Raw genomic sequence first — 17,355 nt, 5'->3', positions numbered from 1 at the left:
AGCCTGTTAGCGAGTTCTTTTAATATATGGTTTAAAGTTCATTAAACTGCATTTTCTTTCATTTTTCGGTTTGTCACCAAACCGTAGAACTTAAACACAAACAGGATGATTCAGACTATGGCCAGAGCAATGATGCACGAGTTTCCAGCAAAGTAATTAGATCTCTATCCTGCTTATGGTGTTTATATTAACGCCCCGCCGCTGTTTCCGCAGTTCTGCGTCTGCTTTGTTTTGTTGCTAAAACAGTTTGACACGAGCTAGAGATGCTATATTAAGGCGAGCGATCAAACAACTTGTAAACGCATTCGCAATGACAGTCGATCTATACGGTACGTGGAAACTCGCCAAGTCGGAGAACTTCGATGCCTACATGAAGGCTGTTGGTAAGATTCGATAATTTCTGAGTGGACTTCGTCCTTTGCACGACCGCTTACTTTCGTGACAGGAGTCAACTTCGCCTTGCGAAAGATCGGCAACGCAACAAAGTCAACAGTAACCATAGACGGTTGTGAGAAAAGTGACGTAAAAATTACAACTTCCAGTACGTTCAGCACACACAAGTTGGAATGTCCGATCGGAAAAGAAAGTGACCAGCAAACCGTGGACGGACGAATCTGCAGAGTAAGTTAATTAGCAACATATGAAGGAATCACTAGTTTTATGAAGTTTCTTGAACCTGACGACAACGTCGTCAAACGTTGTTAAAGCCGCTACATTGAGCCATGGCAATATCTGAAAACAAACATACATTGACTAGTTTCCTTTGCTAAAATAGGTCATTAGTATCAGTAGGCTCATAATGTTCGTAGTATTTTAATAAACAACTCTATATGTTTATTTATATGTAAAGACAATCATGAACTGGAAGAACAACGTCTTGGTGCAAGAGGAGACATGGAGCGGAAAGTCGACATCAATATCTCGATATCTCGATGATTCTGGGCGCTTAATTGCTGTAAATAATTCTGATAAACCTGACGATGTTTGTGTTCTCTTTCAAATATTTTATTTTATTTTCCAGGAACTTCAAATGGGAGATGTAGTTGCAAAACGCATTTATGAAAGAGCAGAAACATAATACTTAATGGAACATATGCTAATTTTTAAGCGATTTGAGTGTTTGTTTATGTCGTTGTGGATTGACGTGTTTTTGTTACCTTTACAATAAATAAAACTTCCAGCTTAAGTTGTGTTTATTTTAAATACTTCTGCAACAAAGAAGAAATAAATATCTTTGTTATTTGGAATAAAATGATTTTGAAAAAAACGAGAATGCTTCATGGTATAAGTTAAATCAAATATCTCATAACCGACGTTTACTTGATCATATATATCTCTTTTATTATTACGAACGATATGTCGGGGTATAAATCCCACGAAGCGGGCCCTGCAGCCTGATATTCTTAGCTCATCTAAATCTGTGTGTGCCCAGTTTGTTGACTCGACAATAAGCCTGAAGAGTCTGCGTGTCTGGACCATAAGTTACGAGCGAGTTGCACATTAACGTGGTTGCCGAGAAGCGAGGATATTACGAAGGTTGTCCCTTGCTCTGCTGCCAGTAGTGCAATGAAAGGTGACACACGAGGTTAGTGGGAGCTTGTATTTCAGAGAGATATTTACAAAACTGTCCTGTACAATAGCTTGCAGTGCAATGATTTATGCATAGGATAAATATTCGAATATATATGCTCCACTCTATCACGTCATATACTCGCATAACATATCACTTTGTTTTAAAAATTACACGTGGCGAGTTATAACCTTATGCACCTTCTTTCCTGCCTAAGGTGCATTTTTAACTGCATTTATTTGCGTTGAATCCACAACTTGTAAGTAGACATCATGGCGGCAAAAATGAATGGCGTTTGGAAGATCAAATCTTCAGATAACTTCGAAGAATACATGAAGGCGCTTGGTAAGTTTTTTCAGAAAACCTTTTGTCGTTTACAAAGCATATTATATGCACAGCATGGTCCAAAAAGGATGTAAAATCGGTAAAATGTCCCAGCTTAAACAGACTATTCTGTTCTAGGGACCTTGTACAAACAATATTGATGATACAGGGGTAAGCATGTACACCCCATATATCCATGTGTACTCGGTGTCGGATAATGATTTAGCATCCGAGAAACGATTGCAGGACGCTTATTAATGTTTGATTAAAAATACACGTAGTCTGGAAATTAACGTTACCTCTCCCTTCGCACGTGTTAAAGTTGTTTCCAAATTTTCCCTTACTATGCCTGGTTGGCAAACTAACTATCCATTACTTAAATTTTGTATAGTGAAGCCTATATGTAAACGATCCGCGTCCATGACGATGTTTCAAACTTGGCAGGGGTGAACATGGCGATGAGAAAGATGGGAAACCTGGCCAAACCAACCCTTACTATAGAAATCAAAGACACATCCTTCTTCATGAAAAGCGTGAGCACGTTTCGTGACCTGGAAACAAAATGTACAATTAACGAAGAATGGGACGAGGAAACCCCAGATGGCAGAAAGACCAAGGTGTCGTATTAAGAGTTACATTTATCCAATTATCCACAGATCGTTAAAATCAAGAAACCAATCCACTTGTATTTTTTGATATATTTTTTTTAATATTTATATTTTGAAAACGTTAGCAAACTTTATTTGCGTTTGTGTGTACTTTTTGAAAATATATTAACGAATACGCAACATGCATGTATAAAGGTAATCGACTTTAATAGTCTCAAACACACAACTTTTGTATAACTTAACGATCATTTTTATTTTGCATGTTTAACCTCAAACGACCATTAAGGTGTAGGCGTTTTTCAACAAATGTTTGCTTCGGTGAAAAATAACCAATACAATAAAAATAGCCCGAATTCCTTTAAATACGACAAGTAACCCTAAATGATTGTTTAGACCAAAATCTACTGGAATGGCGACAAACTTGTGCAACATCAGAAGTGGGGCGACAAAGAGACAAGCATAACAAGATACGTGGAGGGAGATTTGTTGGTCATGGCAAGTATCAGAATTTGAAAGAGTGATAAACTTGCGACGGTTTCACTCATGTATTTGTTGCAGGATCTCGTGATGGGAGATGTTGTGGGCAAGAGAGTTTACGAGCGAAAGTAACATACTCTGAGAAAAAACTTTGCCGAGCCGTTAAATAAAGCTCAGATTTTTTTTGCTAAAGACAATAATTGATGGAAATTGCAATGAACAAAACTTCGAGATTACAAGAAATCCTTCAGTGGTGTTCGTAACATGTTTGGATGCAAACATTAAAACTTCCATGTGTTTTCCTATTGTGCAATTGTTTATTTATGGGGAATCGGTAAAGCCCTGCGTTATCGCATTTAATAAATTTGGAACGTACAGAAAATGACCAATGTCTGTAGCCACTCGTCTTCAATAACGACTATAATAGTATACCAGGTTATATTCTTGCACGTATTTATGACCAAATTAATTTTACCAAACTCCAAAATGTGAGTTTAAGGCTGAACTTTCAAAAAATGACAATCAAACCAAAAAAATATACTAAAAAGGCCAATTTGAAACGTTACTATTAGTGATGAAAGGTCATCAATACAATTTATACTGGAACTCAGGAACTAGTTAATTTTTGTAAAATGGAAAGGTTTTTTGTTTTGAAAAGGAAAATTTTCCAAAGCGAAACTGCGGCAAAAGAGGCCAAATTAGTGAAAATTTGCATCAAAATGACGATGCAATTTGAATGAGAAGCGGGCGTTATAATAGCAAATATTATTTAGGGAAGAAACGTTTATTCCTAAGCAAGAACAAATTGGTATAATTTAAAGCCACAAATATTATAATCTGTTCAAAGATGCTGAACAGGTTGGAGCCCAACGCACGGAGAAAAGCAGTCCTAATATAAAATTGCCCTCTTTTTCGCTTCAGAATCAGTCAAACTTAACCACATTGGTAAAACTGTATCATGAAACAGACGTGCATGAATTCCGTGATGGCAATGTGACATGTTGCATAACATTTTTCTGTGCGCTTGCATCAGGCAGAAAAAGACAAGAACAAATTACTTGGCTGTACGTAGATTAGACTCTAAAATGTTGTGGCCGTGGTAAAACAAGTTTGTTAACTTCATGTAACAAAGAGAATTGCGGTTTAGTTTCATGTTACGAGTGGCAAGCGATTTCTGTGCCTGACAGAGTTTGTTTGCAGAGGCTGCATAAGTCCATTCTGACTGCGTGTACTGCTGTATGTCTGCGCTGTGATTGGTACCTGTTATGTAAGTCAAACTTTTAGTCAATAAACAAAGTCTTTGAAAATGGCCAACCGCGAAAGTATGGTTGGAAAATGGAGATTTGCTTCTTCGGATGGATTTGACAGCTATTTAAAAGCTCTTGGTAAGTGTCTTACTAAAAACTTTCACCTAGCTTGAAAAACTTTGTTTACTGACGGCAACTTGGAATTGGTTTCAAGGCATTAATTTTCCGATTCGAAAGTTGGCCAATCTCAGCAAGCCCGACGTTGTGGTTGAATTGAACGGCGATGAGTTCTGTTATAAAAGTATAAGCACAGCAAGAACCACTGAAATCAAATGCACTGTCGGCAAAGAGTTTGAAGAAACGATGCCAGATAAAAGCAAAACTAAGGTACATCAAACTTTTCACTATTTATTCCCGGTTTAATTTAGACCTCTCATGTAATAACGTCCTGTGATTTTCGAAAGTGACTTTTTAACTCGCCTTCATGTATTTTGTTGTTTTTTTTATTGGCCATTTATGTGTGTGCAGTCTATAATGAACTGGGACGGACACAAGTTGGTACATAAACAGGAATGGGACGGCAGAGTTTCCACAAGCACGAGATATGTGGACGATGACGGTCTGCTAGTCATGGTTTGTTAAAAAAAAAAACAACAAATTATGCCACGAATTTCACATTTCTAACCCAAGTTCGATATTAGGAGTTCGTGTTGGACGACGCGAAGTGCATTAGAAAGTTCAAGCGTGAAGCGTAACCTGGTGACAGCAATTCTGTGTAAATTGTGGCCAACTACGGCTACTTGTGTTTTTGATGTTCGCAAATACAAGTTTTTGAATTAGACCCTTGGATAGCAGTTGACAATGTTTGTCACGTCGGCTTATACGTTATCAAGTTTAAAATTTTTACGGTAAAGCACAAATGTAGTTTAAAAGGGAAACTGAAATGGCTTTGCGTCACAACCTCACGCAGAAGAAGGGTTGCATGGATGAACCAATAAAGACCAATTTACCTGCACTAAGTCTGAAATAAAAAATTAAGAGAGGTCGTTGCTAAATTTTTCACGTGAAGGAATTTAATGACGTCCAGCTCTAACAGATATTTTATGCAGTGATAATCAAAATGTGAATATCACTTTCGCTTTGCTTATTACACATCTTTTTTGTTTTTTTTGCCATTATCACAAGGTAAATCAATCAGCAACAAGCCATTTCATGACATTTTTTCGTGACTGGCGCAGCCGAACACAGCAGCGCGACACTACTGACGTCATAATATCAGCAAGCAGAGCGAGACGGTCTTGTTCCAGGATTTACAGCTCTAGGCATTCACTTCCACACAAACAAACCGGCGAGCGCTTACAGCTCTGTGTAAAGAGCTCCACAGGAGATAAGGTTTCAGTATGGGCATTGTTTCGAAAATATCGTCATAAAGCTTAGATGCGAGGGATTGGTAGCTGATGTATAAAATATCCCAATTTGTTGAAAGTGGAAAGCTTTCGTGTTTACCAACAGATTTTAGTGCAATAGTGTAGATTTTTAAGGTAAGTTCATCAAACATGGCGGAATCAATTAGTGGAGTCTGGAAAATGAAGAATTCTGAACATTTTGATGACTATTTGAAAGCACTAGGTAAACAAAACTGAATAGTAGTTTATAGAGCGGTTCTTTCGTATGAACGATCAGTTTTTTCCAGCAAACGCACGGCATTGACTTTTGATCAGTCATGCGTAACGTAGAATACTATATAGCCATGTGTTAACTATCACAATAACTTGTTGCATTTTCACAGGGGTTAACATGGCCAACAGACAGTTGATGAAGTTTGTCAAGCCTACGCTGACCATAGAAATCAACGGAAACTCGTTTCTTTTGAAGAATGTAACAAAACTACAAACGGTTGAAATAAGTTGCACCATTGGCGAGGAGTTTGAAGAAACTCCACCAGATGGACGGAAATGCAAGGTGAACTTTGTACTAATTTATGAAGGTAAAACATAACTTAATATTTTGCAAACTGAGTTGTGAATGTAGTCCTTAGATATCATTAAAGTTTTTTTTAATGTGGCCAATCCCACACACAGTTTTCATCTAACTGTAGTTCACATACTCTTCGGGTTGGTTTTCTTTATTACCGTATATATCAGACATGGCCAAACTCCGGCCCGAAAATCACACCTGATCCATGGGTCTTTCAATCAGGCCCGTCAGTGGTCGGTATAAATTAGTGTAGCTTAAGAACACTGTTCATGATACAGTTTAATGTATCTTAATTTTAGTGCACGATTGTTTTCGGTAGCTTCGAAAAATTGTACTTCGGTAACTTTGAAAGAAAATATGTTCAGGAACTGTAATGTGAACGAACACTCCTTGTCCACTTTATACTCGCTTGGTCCGTTGGCTCTCCTGTCAAATTTTTAATAATTTCCGGCTCGTGAGTCGAAAAGTTTGCTCACCCCTGCTATATATAACCTCGATACTGCACCAAAATGATTACTTTAGCCCATAGCAAATATGACAATTTTTTTTACTATTCCATCCCGATTTTGTTTCGTCTTCAGACAAGATCTGATTGGCAATAAAAAAAACCTTTAAAATTCCTCAACCACTTATTCATTATCTAAAAGCCAAATTTATCATTCATGGCCGACTTGTGAGAAGATAGGATCGACAAGAAAACTTTTTACTAATTCATGATTTACTTAATGTATGACTGTTGCTTTAGGTTTTAACGGAGCAATTTGTCACAAAATTTACGATTATGTTTATTTACCTATTTCATGAAACAACACAAAATCATATTCGATCGACCAGCTAAATTTAAACGATTGAAATGTTGGCCACCCCTGCCTTATAGGAAGAGACCAAAATTAACAGGGAGAAACATTACTTGACATAAATACTAGGCATATTGTTCTTGTAGAGCAAAATGCATTGGGAAGGAGATGCCCTAATTCATGACCAAACTTGGAACGGAGGAATATGTGAGACGGCAAGATACCGCGAAGGAGATTTGCTAATAGTTGTAAGTGTTAAACTACACAATGGCCTTTTAATGTTTCTAAAAGATATGTATACGGAAAAGTATTGGCATTTTTGTGGTAATATCAGGTTCATTATAATATTTTTATGGGCTTCTTTCTTCACAAATGTTGCAACCCCTCTTGCAAATGTTTAAGTTTGGAATTTTACACCTCAGGGTCCCAATTGGAATGTAACTTGCTTGGTTGGTTTAAAAATATCGTTGCAACTATTTTAGTATTTTAAGCCGTTCAATTCGCGATTTTGCCGGTCACAAACACCAAGCACCAATTTGTTGACTATGGTCCTAGAACGTACAGTTTTTGGCTTGGTACATTATAATAGTCACTAATGTTATACATATCGCTTAGATATGCAGGAAAACCGTTTGTTATATTTGTGAAAGTGTACGATTTTAATTGACATCTGAAAAAATAAAGCATTGTTATTTGTGTTTCAGAGATTTAAACTCGGAAGTGTTGTCGCAAAACTGATTTACGAGAAAAAATAAATGCGATTTTCGCTGGGCAGAAGATAAGAGGAGTTTCAACACAAACTTAATTTAAATTGGTAATTTCTGTTATCGCAACTGATGGCTACTGATGTAGCTCTTGCCCATATCCAATTTGTTGCTTGTGGTTTTGGCGGCTTTTACTTCTTCACAGCGAATATGAAGAAATGACATGGTGCTGGTGTTGTTACTGTATACGCAAGCAATACTATGTAACGCGATATATTTTATGCAATTATCGTCGAATTGAGAGAAGCTCAATAAAAGTGTTAAGAAAACTTTTAAGCAGTTTAGTGTATTGCATGACGAAATCTTCGCAGAAATGGTCCAGTACCGTGTAGAGGGCCTTTATGGGATCGGGGAATCAGTATGTTGCTCACTGATTTGTAATATATTCTACTGTATTGACACGAAGATGTAGTTAGCACCAATTATGGTTACAGTAGAGGGCGCTTGGGCGACGTTGCCGAGTATTGAAAAAATTGAAGTCGTTGGATGATGTTATATAGTATACTCCGACACCTATACCAAACAGTGAGAGCAAGTATCACTTAGCAGATTTTGTAAACAAGTTCTAAATTCGTTTTCTCCTAACTTTTACTTGATGTGTACAGAACAAAGATCCGTTAGGTTCGGACAAAGTTCTTCAAATAAATCACAACTTTTTTGTTTACTTTGTTTCTGTTTGACAAGCACGTGTGAGTCACCGGAGCAAACAAAATAGGAAAGTCGCATTATATTATTGGGCCTTTCTACAGCAAGGTTAGTAGGGTTAAAATGCTTTCGATAACAAGATGTAGTTGTGGTCCGTTACGTCTCTATTGGGTTCTTCTCATTGTTATTCTAAGAACGACGATTTGAGACACACCCATAAAGAACAATCAGGAACAAAACCAACGTTCATGATGTTGGTTAAGTTCGCTATCATGGCGTAAAGTTCTGTATAGGATTAAACTATCAAGCTTCAGTACGTAGAGTTTGAAAATTTACAAACGTATTTGTACACTTTCAAGGTGATTTAGAGATGTTGTCAATAAGATAATGTAATAGTGTAGTGGTAAACAGCTGGGTGCCAGCGGAAATAGTACAAATAATGGCTGAATCTATCAGCGGCGTGTGGAAGATAAAAGACTCGGAAAACTTTGGTGGCTACCTGCAAGCACTAGGTAAAAAAAACATGACTTCCAATCGACTGTTTCGCCAGAGAAAAAACGAGGCTTTAACATTGTTTGCTCAAATCACTCATGCGTGTTAACCGCCGACGCAGTTGTCTAATTGTTTAATTAAAATTCTCAGGAGTTCAACTCGTGAACGAAAATGTGATGGAGTATTTCAAGCCAATTTTGACCATAGAAATCAACGGAAAAACATTTTTCCTAAAAAACGAAACCACTATTCGTACAATAGAAATACGCTGCACCATTGGAGAAGAATTTGACGAGGAACTTGGGGATGGACGAAAGTGCAGGGTAAACAAGAATTTAATTTGATTGATTCGGCACCAGAAAAACTTTGTCCGTCGCAGAGCATAATGCACTGGAAAGGAAACGCTTTGTTACATCTGCAAACTTGGGAAGGAGGAAACTTTTGTGAAACCGCCAGATACCGCGAGGGAGATTTTCTTATTGTCGTAAGTTATTATACTGCAAGATTTAATCGTATAGCATGTTTTTGATATATTTAGCACATAGATCTTTCAAGATCCAACAACATATTGCTTTTTTTGGTTTTCAGAAATTTGAGATGGGAAAAACTGTTGCAAAACTCATCTACGAACGAATTAGGTTTCATATGACATAAATAAATATTTTCTATTTACAAATTTTGCTTTCTTTCCACATCGCTAATACAATTGTGCCATAACATAAAAACAATTGCTGTGAAATCAAATTGCTTCATGTGCTACTGGGAGAAATGGAAAATCAGGGCACAAAAGATCTTAGATAACTTGTCAATGACCGATGCAGGCGCGTAATAAAAGTCGTAAAACTTCCATTGCAAAGAGTTTACATCGAGACATCATATATCGCTAATCCACCATTTTTCACAGGGCACAGGCAAGAGATCGAGTTACAGCATGAAAGTAAGTGTTATTGTCTGGGAGAGCAGTGCAGCCATCAGTGCTTGGGTCAAAGAAACATATTGTCACAATGTCAGACAGTTTGGTTGGCGTTTGGAAACTTCAAAGATCTGAACACTTGGAAGATTATATGAAAGCACTAGGTTTGGGACGCATAAATTGATCGTACAAAGTGTTATTAATAGTTTTAATGGTGGCTAATTGGAAAGGGAAATAGCCTACTAAAATTTTGAAACTTTCAGGAATGAACCTGTTTTTGAGGAAGATACTGAAATTTGCCAAACCTACGTTGGTGTTGGAAATCGAGGGCGACACAATTCATCTGAAAACAGTTACCCCACTAAAAACATTTGAAATAAGTTGTGTCATAGGGGAAGAATTTCACGAATCAACGCCTGATGGGCGAAAATGCAAAGTATAAGCGCCGTTGGCTGGATTTAAAAGTATTTGCAAATCAATTCCATACTTTTCTACAGAGTAAAATGTATTGGAAAGAAAATAAACTTATCCAGGAACAATATTGGAACGACAAGTTCTGTGAAATAACCAGACTCCGCGAGGAGAACATTCTAATTACGGTGATGACATTGAATTTTGCGATCATATATATGCTGCAATACTTAAACATAACTACCAAATTTAAACGGAACTTTTCAAAAGGGCGATATACTTCATAGCCAAGTGTCCGAGGAATTGTTCGCTTTTAACGAATGAAAAGTATGTGCGCTTTCGTTACACTGTCAGCGCCGCAGCAGCCACCAAAGCTCTTTTTGGTTAATCATTCATAAACCCATACTGTTTATACACTGGATCGCATTGCACGTTAATCCTTTGACTTATTCTATGCCCAACAAAACTAAGATAATTTGATTTGTGTTCCAGATAATAAAGATGGAAGATGTTTCGACAAAATTATTTTTTACTAAATTTTAATTCAATATCACGAAATGTCATTATTCCAATGTTGTTCATGGTGTGATGACAGTAATTAACAGCAACGAAGAAAAGCAAATTGTTATTTTTATCAAAGCCGTTTTATGGTTTCTCAAACAGTTGTAATATTTTTCATGGTGTTTATTCTTGACAAGCTGAAAAGTTCGTTCCACCCCGTTTGAGCGAAAAGGGGGAAATCCCACATTGTGAAACTGTTTTCCGCTTGAACGTTGGGAGAAAAGTTACCTGCGGGGCAGCTAGCCTTGCTTTCTACCAGTAGTTACGTACAGGAACATGTTACTTGGACCGTCTTCTTTTTATTTGAGGACAATCCGTGATTTGTACATACTGTTGTCCTATAACCAGAGGATTAGGTAATGATGCAGGTTTTCTTACACAAATTTTATCGTAATGGAAATAAAAAAAAGCCTTGGAACAAAATCAGCCTGGCCCTGGAACATTATTGATTAGAAAAGTAAAACTCATAATCCATGCCAACTCTATGGCATGTGCATTTATTGCGTTTTTGTTTGTCATAACCTACAGACAAATATGTTGTTGTAATTTGGGTATTGTCTTAAACCTCTGTATCATTTAATGACAGCTATTTGATACTAGTTTTCCGCAAACAATAAATAATCAGGTTGGTGACTGGACTTTAAGGTGGGTTGAAAGGCTACACCCATATTAAATTTTCCTTGGTCTATACTAGTTTGAACCAATGTAAATGGCTTTGTTATTGTCCCTAAAATATAATTTTGGGTTAATTAACGACTTCCATACGTTAAGCAGGTGTGGAGTCTCCACTGTGAACAGTACATTTTTATTGTGTATAAGCTACAGACAGATGGCCACTGTTTCGACCTAAAAGGTCTCATCATTTTTAATTAGAAAGTTTTGTGACTGACTGCAAATATTACCAGTTATGGATGACAAAACATTGGAAGAACGTATTACAGCATTTCTGAAAACGAAACCTTGGTTTGCTCGTGATTTGGTTAAAGAGTTAAACATCCCCAAGAAGGCAGTTAACCGCGTAAGTAAATTGCAGCATTACCCAAGAATCAACGACCATTGATTTGATTCCTACTTTTGTAGGTATTGTACGACATGGAAAAGAGAAGCCTGGTGAAAAAAACTTCAACGAATCCCCCAGAATGGAGCTTAATTGTTACAAATGACCACAAACAAGAGCCAAAATTGGCCCTTCGTACAAACGATCAAAAACTTGCTTTGTCGGAACAAACGTATCAGGCCATCGATAATTCTTTCACCAACCATATAGAGGAACACAGTGATAGTGAAAACACAAACCAAGTTTTGAAACAAATATCAGCTAATAAACTACCACACATGATAACACCAAATTATTTTGATGATGACTTTCCTGAAACCTTAGCTAACAAGTAATAAAATTGATCGATGATATGTGTATTGTGTATTACTGCCCAAACCATAAAAAATTCACTCTGTAACCAACATAGATTATTGTAAAGAAGTATTTGAAGTCTGAAAATGGAAAACGATTTACAACAAGATGCCGTTCACAAACTTTAGAACGTGGTGATCTGTGATCAAAATCTCGACGATGGGGATTTACCGAAATCAAGAACCTGGTTCCGTTGTGGAAAATCAAGTTTTGTAGTTTTGTAACAACGAAGAAATATTTTTAAGAATGTTCACTACTCTATTGTATGCACTGTGTTACACTTGTGAGTTTAGCTAAATTTAGGCTTGTCTTCTTCACATAAACTTGTGGATAGAACATTACGGTCACTCAAAAGTACCGACAGAACAGAAAGCGTTGAAGATTTTTTTGCCTTTGGTCTGAATTGAATAAAAAAACTTCTGTTGTGTGTCAGGTGTTTTATAAACTGAGATTGCACTTGCTAATGTGTGTTAGCGCTTGATAAAAGTAAAAAATCACGCTGAAACAAGTAACCACAGTCTATGAACACTGGAATATTTTTTTTTAATGTATGAATAATTTTACTAATGGGACACACCAGGTGTTGTTGTTTTTTGCCGGAATGCGGTACTTGCATGAATTTTGTTACATGAATGGCATTTATCTGTACAAATGAGAAAGAATTAGTTTTTTGAAAAACAAAAGATTCCTATTAGAGTGTATATTTTGCTTGGAAGTAACATATGTAATATATAGAGTCCATCTTGTTTCATTTTTTTATATTCATTGATATGCTTGTCAGTATTCTTCAATTATGAAAGCTGCATCAACTTTTAAACAGTGATAACTGTTGAAAGGTAATTGTGGCAAAAAATGAAAAGAAATTACAGGACTGAGCGGTCCACAAGAGGTCCTCACTGGGTTGCAAACAGGCACAGGAACTCACAACGACAGGCAACCAAAAGTCAGCACTCTGGTAGGTTGTGCCATTTTTTGTAAAATAGATGTTATTGGAAAATATTTTTGTGTTAAAATTATTATTTTTTAACAGGTGATGCAACCCACATTGAAATTCTTTGTAAACTACATGAGTGTAAAGAAGATGAGGTTCAGATATCAAAGCTGACAAAAATGATGTCAATGGACAAAAAATCTCTTAATAAAGTAATTTCTCTTTAAATTTTATTATGTTTTAATTGCTATTATCAGATGCTAAATTTTGGTTTTAGATTTTGTATGAGATGAAAAAGCAGCATTTAATTACTAGAACTGACAGCAATCCCCCAAAGTGGTATTTGCTTCCGAATGGGAAGGATAGGTACAGGTCTTATGGTGGACCTATAGCTGCACAAATTACAGAAACTGTTTCTTCATTAAATTCTACTCCAAATAATTCTTCACAAATTTACAATACATCTGTAAAGAGCACATTCGGAAATGATGACACAAAATCCTACAGTCCTGACAAAAGCACATCAGATAAAGTTTTATTGCCACCCTCTTTCTTCACATTGAGTGGGGATACCAGCAATGACCAGTTTGTACCAAAACCAGAACCCCAAGTCGCTTACTATCCTGCTGAATATGGCCATACCCAGCCATATCCCACAACATCTTCCCCGCCCACAGTTCCCAATGATCTTGGCCCTGTGAAAAATGAAAGTATGGCTTTAAAATTAGTTATATTTGCAGTTGTTACTTCTGTCTTTTTTTTCTTGTCCAGTTGAAAACAGTTTATGTAGAGAGACAGCCAACTCCCTTCTATTATCCTCAGGAATACAGGAACACAGTGGAAAAAATCCTGTGTCAATGTTAAATGAATATGCTCAAGCTAATAAACTTAATCTTATGTACAAAGTCTCTGATGAAGGACCTCCACACCAGAAAACGTGTGTTTCTTAATTTTTTTTAATTGTGCAATGAATGAGGATTTTGTGCACTTTTTTAAAATGACATATCGTCAAGGTTTTTCACATCTGTTGTGCTTGGAACTGAAACCTACCAACCAGTAGAAGGTATTTCAAAGAAAGACTCAAAGCTGCAGGCTGCTCAAGTTGTTTTAAAGTTACTTCTTCCTGCTGAAGCAATACAATGTGTTACACCTGAGCAGCAAGTAAAGGATTTTTAATTTTAATATTTCCTTTTTATTGTTGTTTTGTATTAAGGTTGAATGCAGTTTTAAACCTACCTTTTTTTCTTCATCCAAAAATGCGGTTTCTGCAATAAATGAGTATGCACAGGCAAACAAAATGTTAATTAACTTCGACTGCAATATTCATGGACCTGATCACAAACGAAGGTAATTTTGGATCTTTTTTTAATGCTAAACTCACACATCCTTTCAGTATAGAAACTTAAACAAGTATTTTTATTATAAATACAACAGAATTGAAATAATAAAACAAATTTAATTTTTTAAAGTGTCAATGCAACCTTAAAACATTGCAATATTTTTTTAACATGTCAAAGCAAAACATACATTTGTTCATTTTTTTAGGTTTACATCTATTCTCACTTTGGGTGGTCGGGTTGTCGCAAAAGTTGATGGTTCTACAAAAAAGGAATCCAAATTAAAAGCTGCAGAAGCTGCCTTACACTTGCTGGACAAGGAAGGCAAGTTGAAACATGTTGCTGCACCAGGAACTCCAGGAGTAAGAAAATTTTGCAAATCTATTTGTTGAAATTGTGTAGAATATTCACATTGTATTTGCCGTTTCAGTAATAATTTTTTTAACATGATTTAGTGTTTTTGTTTTGCCATCCGAAAGTGTTCGTTTAATTGTCAATTCTGTGGTAGGCGTCCTTCAACGCACAATCATTTACCTACCACGACCGCGTGGCCAGCATGGTGAAAGAAAAGTTTGAAGAGCTACTATCAAAGCTGCCTGATACGATTGTTGGTCGAAAAATTATTGCAGGATTTGTCATGTCACAAACTACCGATGAAGGATGGGGAGAAGAGCGTAGGTGGACAGTCATCAGTGTCTCGTCGGGTTAGTTTTGATTTTATATGGTGATTTTTCCATTCGTGAAACAGTCCTGTCACTTAAACAATGAAACATGCTCCTGAAAGCCTTGGTTTAATTAGAATTCAATGACATTAGCTCGTTTCCTTTTTGCGCACAAATTGCCTTGACTTCTGTAAAAAGTCCTGTAAAAAGGTTTTCAATTATTGTACAAATTTCTCCTATGCTTCAGTATCGCTAAAACAAAGTAGAACAACGCAGTTTAAAACCAACATAAATTGTTGTCGATTTGACTAAACTAAGTTATCAAAAATCGAAGCATAAGGTTTCATTTGACACATTCGAAAACATGCACTGTTCGTTTTTGCTGGTAACATTTGTTGTTATCATTAAACCTGTTCTAACCATGACTTAGTGTCAACATTTTTGTCGTAAATCTTTTCTAAAACGTTTAAGGTTGTATGGCTAGTGAAAGATCTGTATGTGTTATATTACCGCTGCTGTAGAGTTAAACTTTGCTCCTTCTTTTTTAGGAAATCGATGCGTTGCAGGAGATAAGTTAAGCCTAAAAGGTGAAACGGTGAACGATTGCCACGCAGAAGTTATTTCACGCAGAGGTCTAATGCGATATCTATACAGGTTAGTTCAACAAAAAAATTGCGTGTGTAAGTAAACGACAAATTTATGTATCTTGTCAGTCAACTGCTCCACTACCCTGCAGGCCAAGACTCCGAGGACAACATTTTTGAACCTGGACAAAACAACAAGTAGGTTTCAGATTTCGGTAAACAAAACTAATGTCACAAATACTCTTTGGCGACTTTCCGTTTTTAGCCGACCAAAATAAATGAAGGTTTATACCGACGACGCAATAATCCGTTACTGACGCTGTCACGCATATATGATCTAAAACAACAGGGCAAATTCGGACTTCACGACATTCAGTTGCCAATTTAAAACAATTTGAAATTTTAGAAAAATTCACAAATGCCAGTTTTGTATGACGATAAAATACATAGTGAAGTTTAAGTGCTTCTTTGTCGCCAAAAATGTCATGTTTTTCACATATGTGACGTTGTACACTCTACTCCAGGCTACGTCTGAAACCGGGTATTCGTTTTCATTTGTACATCAGTACGGCTCCATGTGGAGACAGTGCGCTGTTTGCAAAAAGCGACATTGAACATTACGAGGAAGGAGCGGAAAATGTCCACAAGCCGTTGTTTGACAACAAGAAACAGGGGGTTCTGAGGACCAAAGTTGAAAACGGTGCGCTCTACCTAACATTTTGACGTGTACAATAGAAAAAACTGTTCAGAAAACATGTCAGGCAGAATTGTTTTGTCATTGATTTTAGGTGAAGGATGCATTCCTATTGACGAAGATGCCAACGTTCCGACATGGGATGGCTTGTTGCGAGGAGAACGACTGAGGACAATGTCGTGCAGCGACAAACTGGCCAAATGGAATTATTTAGGTCTCCAAGTACGTTCAAGCCTCAAAATTGTTTTGTAAAAGCCTCGTGCTAAATTTTCTGTAGTATGGTTTAAGTGTTTGATGGGCGTTGCATTTTTAGGGAGCTTTGCTCAGTCGGGTGATCGAGCCTATTTACATGTCATCGCTTACACTGGGAATGCTTTTTCATCACGGTCATCTGACAAGGGCGATATGCTGTCGACTAGACAAATATTTGCAGGACATGGGCGGCTTGAACACTTCCCCGTTTAATGCTCAACACCCTTCTGTAAGTTTGCCTAGCTAGGAAAATTGTTGAGAAACAAATGTTTTGTGGTTACAAGGTAAGCAAAATCAGCGGTGACGACCCCGGCAGGGACACGGGCAAGGTAAAAACGAGAGAGTTTAGTTTGAACTGGACTACTGGTGATGTGGGTGCTGAGGTTTTGGATGGCACGAAGGGAAGATGTGAGGCACGTTATGGATGCTCAGATCCCATTTCTCATGTGTGCAAGTCCAATCTTTTCAAATGCTATAAACAGGTATGTATAAAAACATCATGTACTGCATGTCCCTATCCTACTTTCTGTTTATGATCAAGGTCACCAAAAGCAATGATCTGGAAACTTATGCCTTGGCTAAAAAAGCTTCAGTTGAATATCAGCAGGCGAAGAATGCAATGAAGTTAGCTTTTGCTCAAGCCGGCTGTGGAAAATGGATGAACAAACCAGTTGAGGAGGACGACTTTTCTTAACTGA

The 17,355-nt window shown here is 37.0% G+C and overlaps 7 protein-coding genes across 10 annotated transcripts; all 7 read left to right on the top strand.

Annotated features, from left to right (window-relative positions):
• The first annotated feature begins 259 nt into the window (after positions 1–259).
• On the top strand, positions 260–1,090 carry LOC145901578 (fatty acid-binding protein, brain-like). The gene is made up of 4 exons (XM_082989315.1): positions 260–383; positions 446–621; positions 851–955; positions 1,022–1,090. The coding sequence occupies exons 1-4, from the start codon at positions 311–313 to the stop codon at positions 1,076–1,078; spliced, it is 411 nt and encodes a 136-aa protein (XP_082845441.1). The 5' UTR covers positions 260–310; the 3' UTR covers positions 1,079–1,090.
• A 697-nt stretch (positions 1,091–1,787) lies between these two features.
• Positions 1,788–3,111, top strand: LOC145889250 (fatty acid-binding protein, liver-like). The gene is made up of 4 exons (XM_082980172.1): positions 1,788–1,915; positions 2,339–2,511; positions 2,896–2,997; positions 3,061–3,111. The coding sequence occupies exons 1-4, from the start codon at positions 1,843–1,845 to the stop codon at positions 3,109–3,111; spliced, it is 399 nt and encodes a 132-aa protein (XP_082836298.1). The 5' UTR covers positions 1,788–1,842.
• Positions 3,112–4,226: 1,115 nt separating this feature from the next.
• On the top strand, positions 4,227–4,981 carry LOC145901588 (fatty acid-binding protein, heart-like). Its single transcript, XM_082989326.1, has 4 exons — positions 4,227–4,364; positions 4,441–4,613; positions 4,755–4,859; positions 4,928–4,981. Exons 1-4 carry the CDS (start codon positions 4,286–4,288, stop codon positions 4,979–4,981), a joined length of 411 nt encoding a protein of 136 aa, XP_082845452.1. The 5' UTR covers positions 4,227–4,285.
• A 651-nt stretch (positions 4,982–5,632) lies between these two features.
• Positions 5,633–8,031, top strand: LOC145910191 (fatty acid-binding protein 9-like). The gene is made up of 4 exons (XM_082997228.1): positions 5,633–5,855; positions 6,016–6,188; positions 7,147–7,248; positions 7,705–8,031. The coding sequence occupies exons 1-4, from the start codon at positions 5,783–5,785 to the stop codon at positions 7,753–7,755; spliced, it is 399 nt and encodes a 132-aa protein (XP_082853354.1). The 5' UTR covers positions 5,633–5,782; the 3' UTR covers positions 7,756–8,031.
• A 747-nt stretch (positions 8,032–8,778) lies between these two features.
• LOC145915933 (fatty acid-binding protein, heart-like) lies at positions 8,779–9,625 on the top strand. Its single transcript, XM_083002762.1, has 4 exons — positions 8,779–8,921; positions 9,052–9,224; positions 9,281–9,385; positions 9,490–9,625. The coding sequence occupies exons 1-4, from the start codon at positions 8,849–8,851 to the stop codon at positions 9,553–9,555; spliced, it is 417 nt and encodes a 138-aa protein (XP_082858888.1). The 5' UTR covers positions 8,779–8,848; the 3' UTR covers positions 9,556–9,625.
• Positions 9,626–9,866: 241 nt separating this feature from the next.
• Positions 9,867–10,711, top strand: LOC145892018 (fatty acid-binding protein, adipocyte-like). The gene is made up of 3 exons (XM_082981975.1): positions 9,867–9,978; positions 10,078–10,250; positions 10,312–10,711. Exons 1-3 carry the CDS (start codon positions 9,906–9,908, stop codon positions 10,510–10,512), a joined length of 447 nt encoding a protein of 148 aa, XP_082838101.1. The 5' UTR covers positions 9,867–9,905; the 3' UTR covers positions 10,513–10,711.
• Positions 10,712–10,780: 69 nt separating this feature from the next.
• On the top strand, positions 10,781–17,351 carry LOC145891972 (double-stranded RNA-specific adenosine deaminase-like). 4 transcript variants are annotated; one of them, XM_082981973.1, is made up of 17 exons: positions 10,781–11,142; positions 11,692–11,804; positions 11,867–13,152; positions 13,228–13,340; positions 13,406–13,838; positions 13,900–14,065; positions 14,142–14,289; positions 14,342–14,475; positions 14,674–14,827; positions 14,974–15,169; positions 15,676–15,781; positions 15,841–15,909; positions 16,236–16,411; positions 16,500–16,627; positions 16,719–16,886; positions 16,942–17,139; positions 17,199–17,351. In XM_082981973.1, the coding sequence occupies exons 3-17, from the start codon at positions 13,050–13,052 to the stop codon at positions 17,349–17,351; spliced, it is 2,445 nt and encodes an 814-aa protein (XP_082838099.1). In that variant the 5' UTR covers positions 10,781–11,142; positions 11,692–11,804; positions 11,867–13,049. The 4 variants fall into 4 exon arrangements, with proteins under 4 accessions (XP_082838099.1, XP_082838098.1, XP_082838100.1 ...); XM_082981972.1 differs by having other exon boundaries at positions 11,660–11,804; XM_082981974.1 differs by lacking the exon at positions 10,781–11,142 and adding an exon at positions 11,151–11,431.
• Positions 17,352–17,355: the final 4 nt, after the last annotated feature.

The sequence above is a fragment of the Ascidia mentula genome, chromosome 1 (assembly GCF_947561715.1).
Source record: "Ascidia mentula chromosome 1, kaAscMent1.1, whole genome shotgun sequence".
NCBI classification, from domain to species: domain Eukaryota; kingdom Metazoa; phylum Chordata; class Ascidiacea; order Phlebobranchia; family Ascidiidae; genus Ascidia; species Ascidia mentula.
This window is presented reverse-complemented; position numbering and strand designations above follow the sequence as displayed.

Excerpts from the sequence above, each read along its gene's own strand:
- LOC145891972 (XM_082981973.1), top strand. The coding sequence starts at position 13,050 with ATGAAAAGAAATTACAGGACTGAGCGGTCCACAAGAGGTCCTCACTGG. Across the intron at positions 14,290-14,341 it reads GTGTTACACCTGAGCAGCAA|GTTGAATGCAGTTTTAAACC; the intron begins GTAAAGGATTTT and ends TTTTGTATTAAG. Across the intron at positions 16,412-16,499 it reads GAGGACCAAAGTTGAAAACG|GTGAAGGATGCATTCCTATT; the intron begins GTGCGCTCTACC and ends CATTGATTTTAG.
- LOC145892018 (XM_082981975.1), top strand. The coding sequence starts at position 9,906 with ATGTCAGACAGTTTGGTTGGCGTTTGGAAACTTCAAAGATCTGAACAC. Across the intron at positions 9,979-10,077 it reads AGATTATATGAAAGCACTAG|GAATGAACCTGTTTTTGAGG; the intron begins GTTTGGGACGCA and ends TGAAACTTTCAG. Across the intron at positions 10,251-10,311 it reads CTGATGGGCGAAAATGCAAA|AGTAAAATGTATTGGAAAGA; the intron begins GTATAAGCGCCG and ends ACTTTTCTACAG.
- LOC145915933 (XM_083002762.1), top strand. The coding sequence starts at position 8,849 with ATGGCTGAATCTATCAGCGGCGTGTGGAAGATAAAAGACTCGGAAAAC. Across the intron at positions 8,922-9,051 it reads TGGCTACCTGCAAGCACTAG|GAGTTCAACTCGTGAACGAA; the intron begins GTAAAAAAAACA and ends TAAAATTCTCAG. Across the intron at positions 9,225-9,280 it reads GGGATGGACGAAAGTGCAGG|AGCATAATGCACTGGAAAGG; the intron begins GTAAACAAGAAT and ends TGTCCGTCGCAG.
- LOC145889250 (XM_082980172.1), top strand. The coding sequence starts at position 1,843 with ATGGCGGCAAAAATGAATGGCGTTTGGAAGATCAAATCTTCAGATAAC. Across the intron at positions 1,916-2,338 it reads AGAATACATGAAGGCGCTTG|GGGTGAACATGGCGATGAGA; the intron begins GTAAGTTTTTTC and ends CAAACTTGGCAG. Across the intron at positions 2,998-3,060 it reads AGGGAGATTTGTTGGTCATG|GATCTCGTGATGGGAGATGT; the intron begins GCAAGTATCAGA and ends TATTTGTTGCAG.
- LOC145901578 (XM_082989315.1), top strand. The coding sequence starts at position 311 with ATGACAGTCGATCTATACGGTACGTGGAAACTCGCCAAGTCGGAGAAC. Across the intron at positions 622-850 it reads TGGACGGACGAATCTGCAGA|ACAATCATGAACTGGAAGAA; the intron begins GTAAGTTAATTA and ends TTATATGTAAAG. Across the intron at positions 956-1,021 it reads ATTCTGGGCGCTTAATTGCT|GAACTTCAAATGGGAGATGT; the intron begins GTAAATAATTCT and ends TTTATTTTCCAG.
- LOC145910191 (XM_082997228.1), top strand. The coding sequence starts at position 5,783 with ATGGCGGAATCAATTAGTGGAGTCTGGAAAATGAAGAATTCTGAACAT. Across the intron at positions 6,189-7,146 it reads CAGATGGACGGAAATGCAAG|AGCAAAATGCATTGGGAAGG; the intron begins GTGAACTTTGTA and ends TTGTTCTTGTAG. Across the intron at positions 7,249-7,704 it reads AAGGAGATTTGCTAATAGTT|AGATTTAAACTCGGAAGTGT; the intron begins GTAAGTGTTAAA and ends TTTGTGTTTCAG.
- LOC145901588 (XM_082989326.1), top strand. The coding sequence starts at position 4,286 with ATGGCCAACCGCGAAAGTATGGTTGGAAAATGGAGATTTGCTTCTTCG. Across the intron at positions 4,614-4,754 it reads CAGATAAAAGCAAAACTAAG|TCTATAATGAACTGGGACGG; the intron begins GTACATCAAACT and ends ATGTGTGTGCAG. Across the intron at positions 4,860-4,927 it reads ATGACGGTCTGCTAGTCATG|GAGTTCGTGTTGGACGACGC; the intron begins GTTTGTTAAAAA and ends GTTCGATATTAG.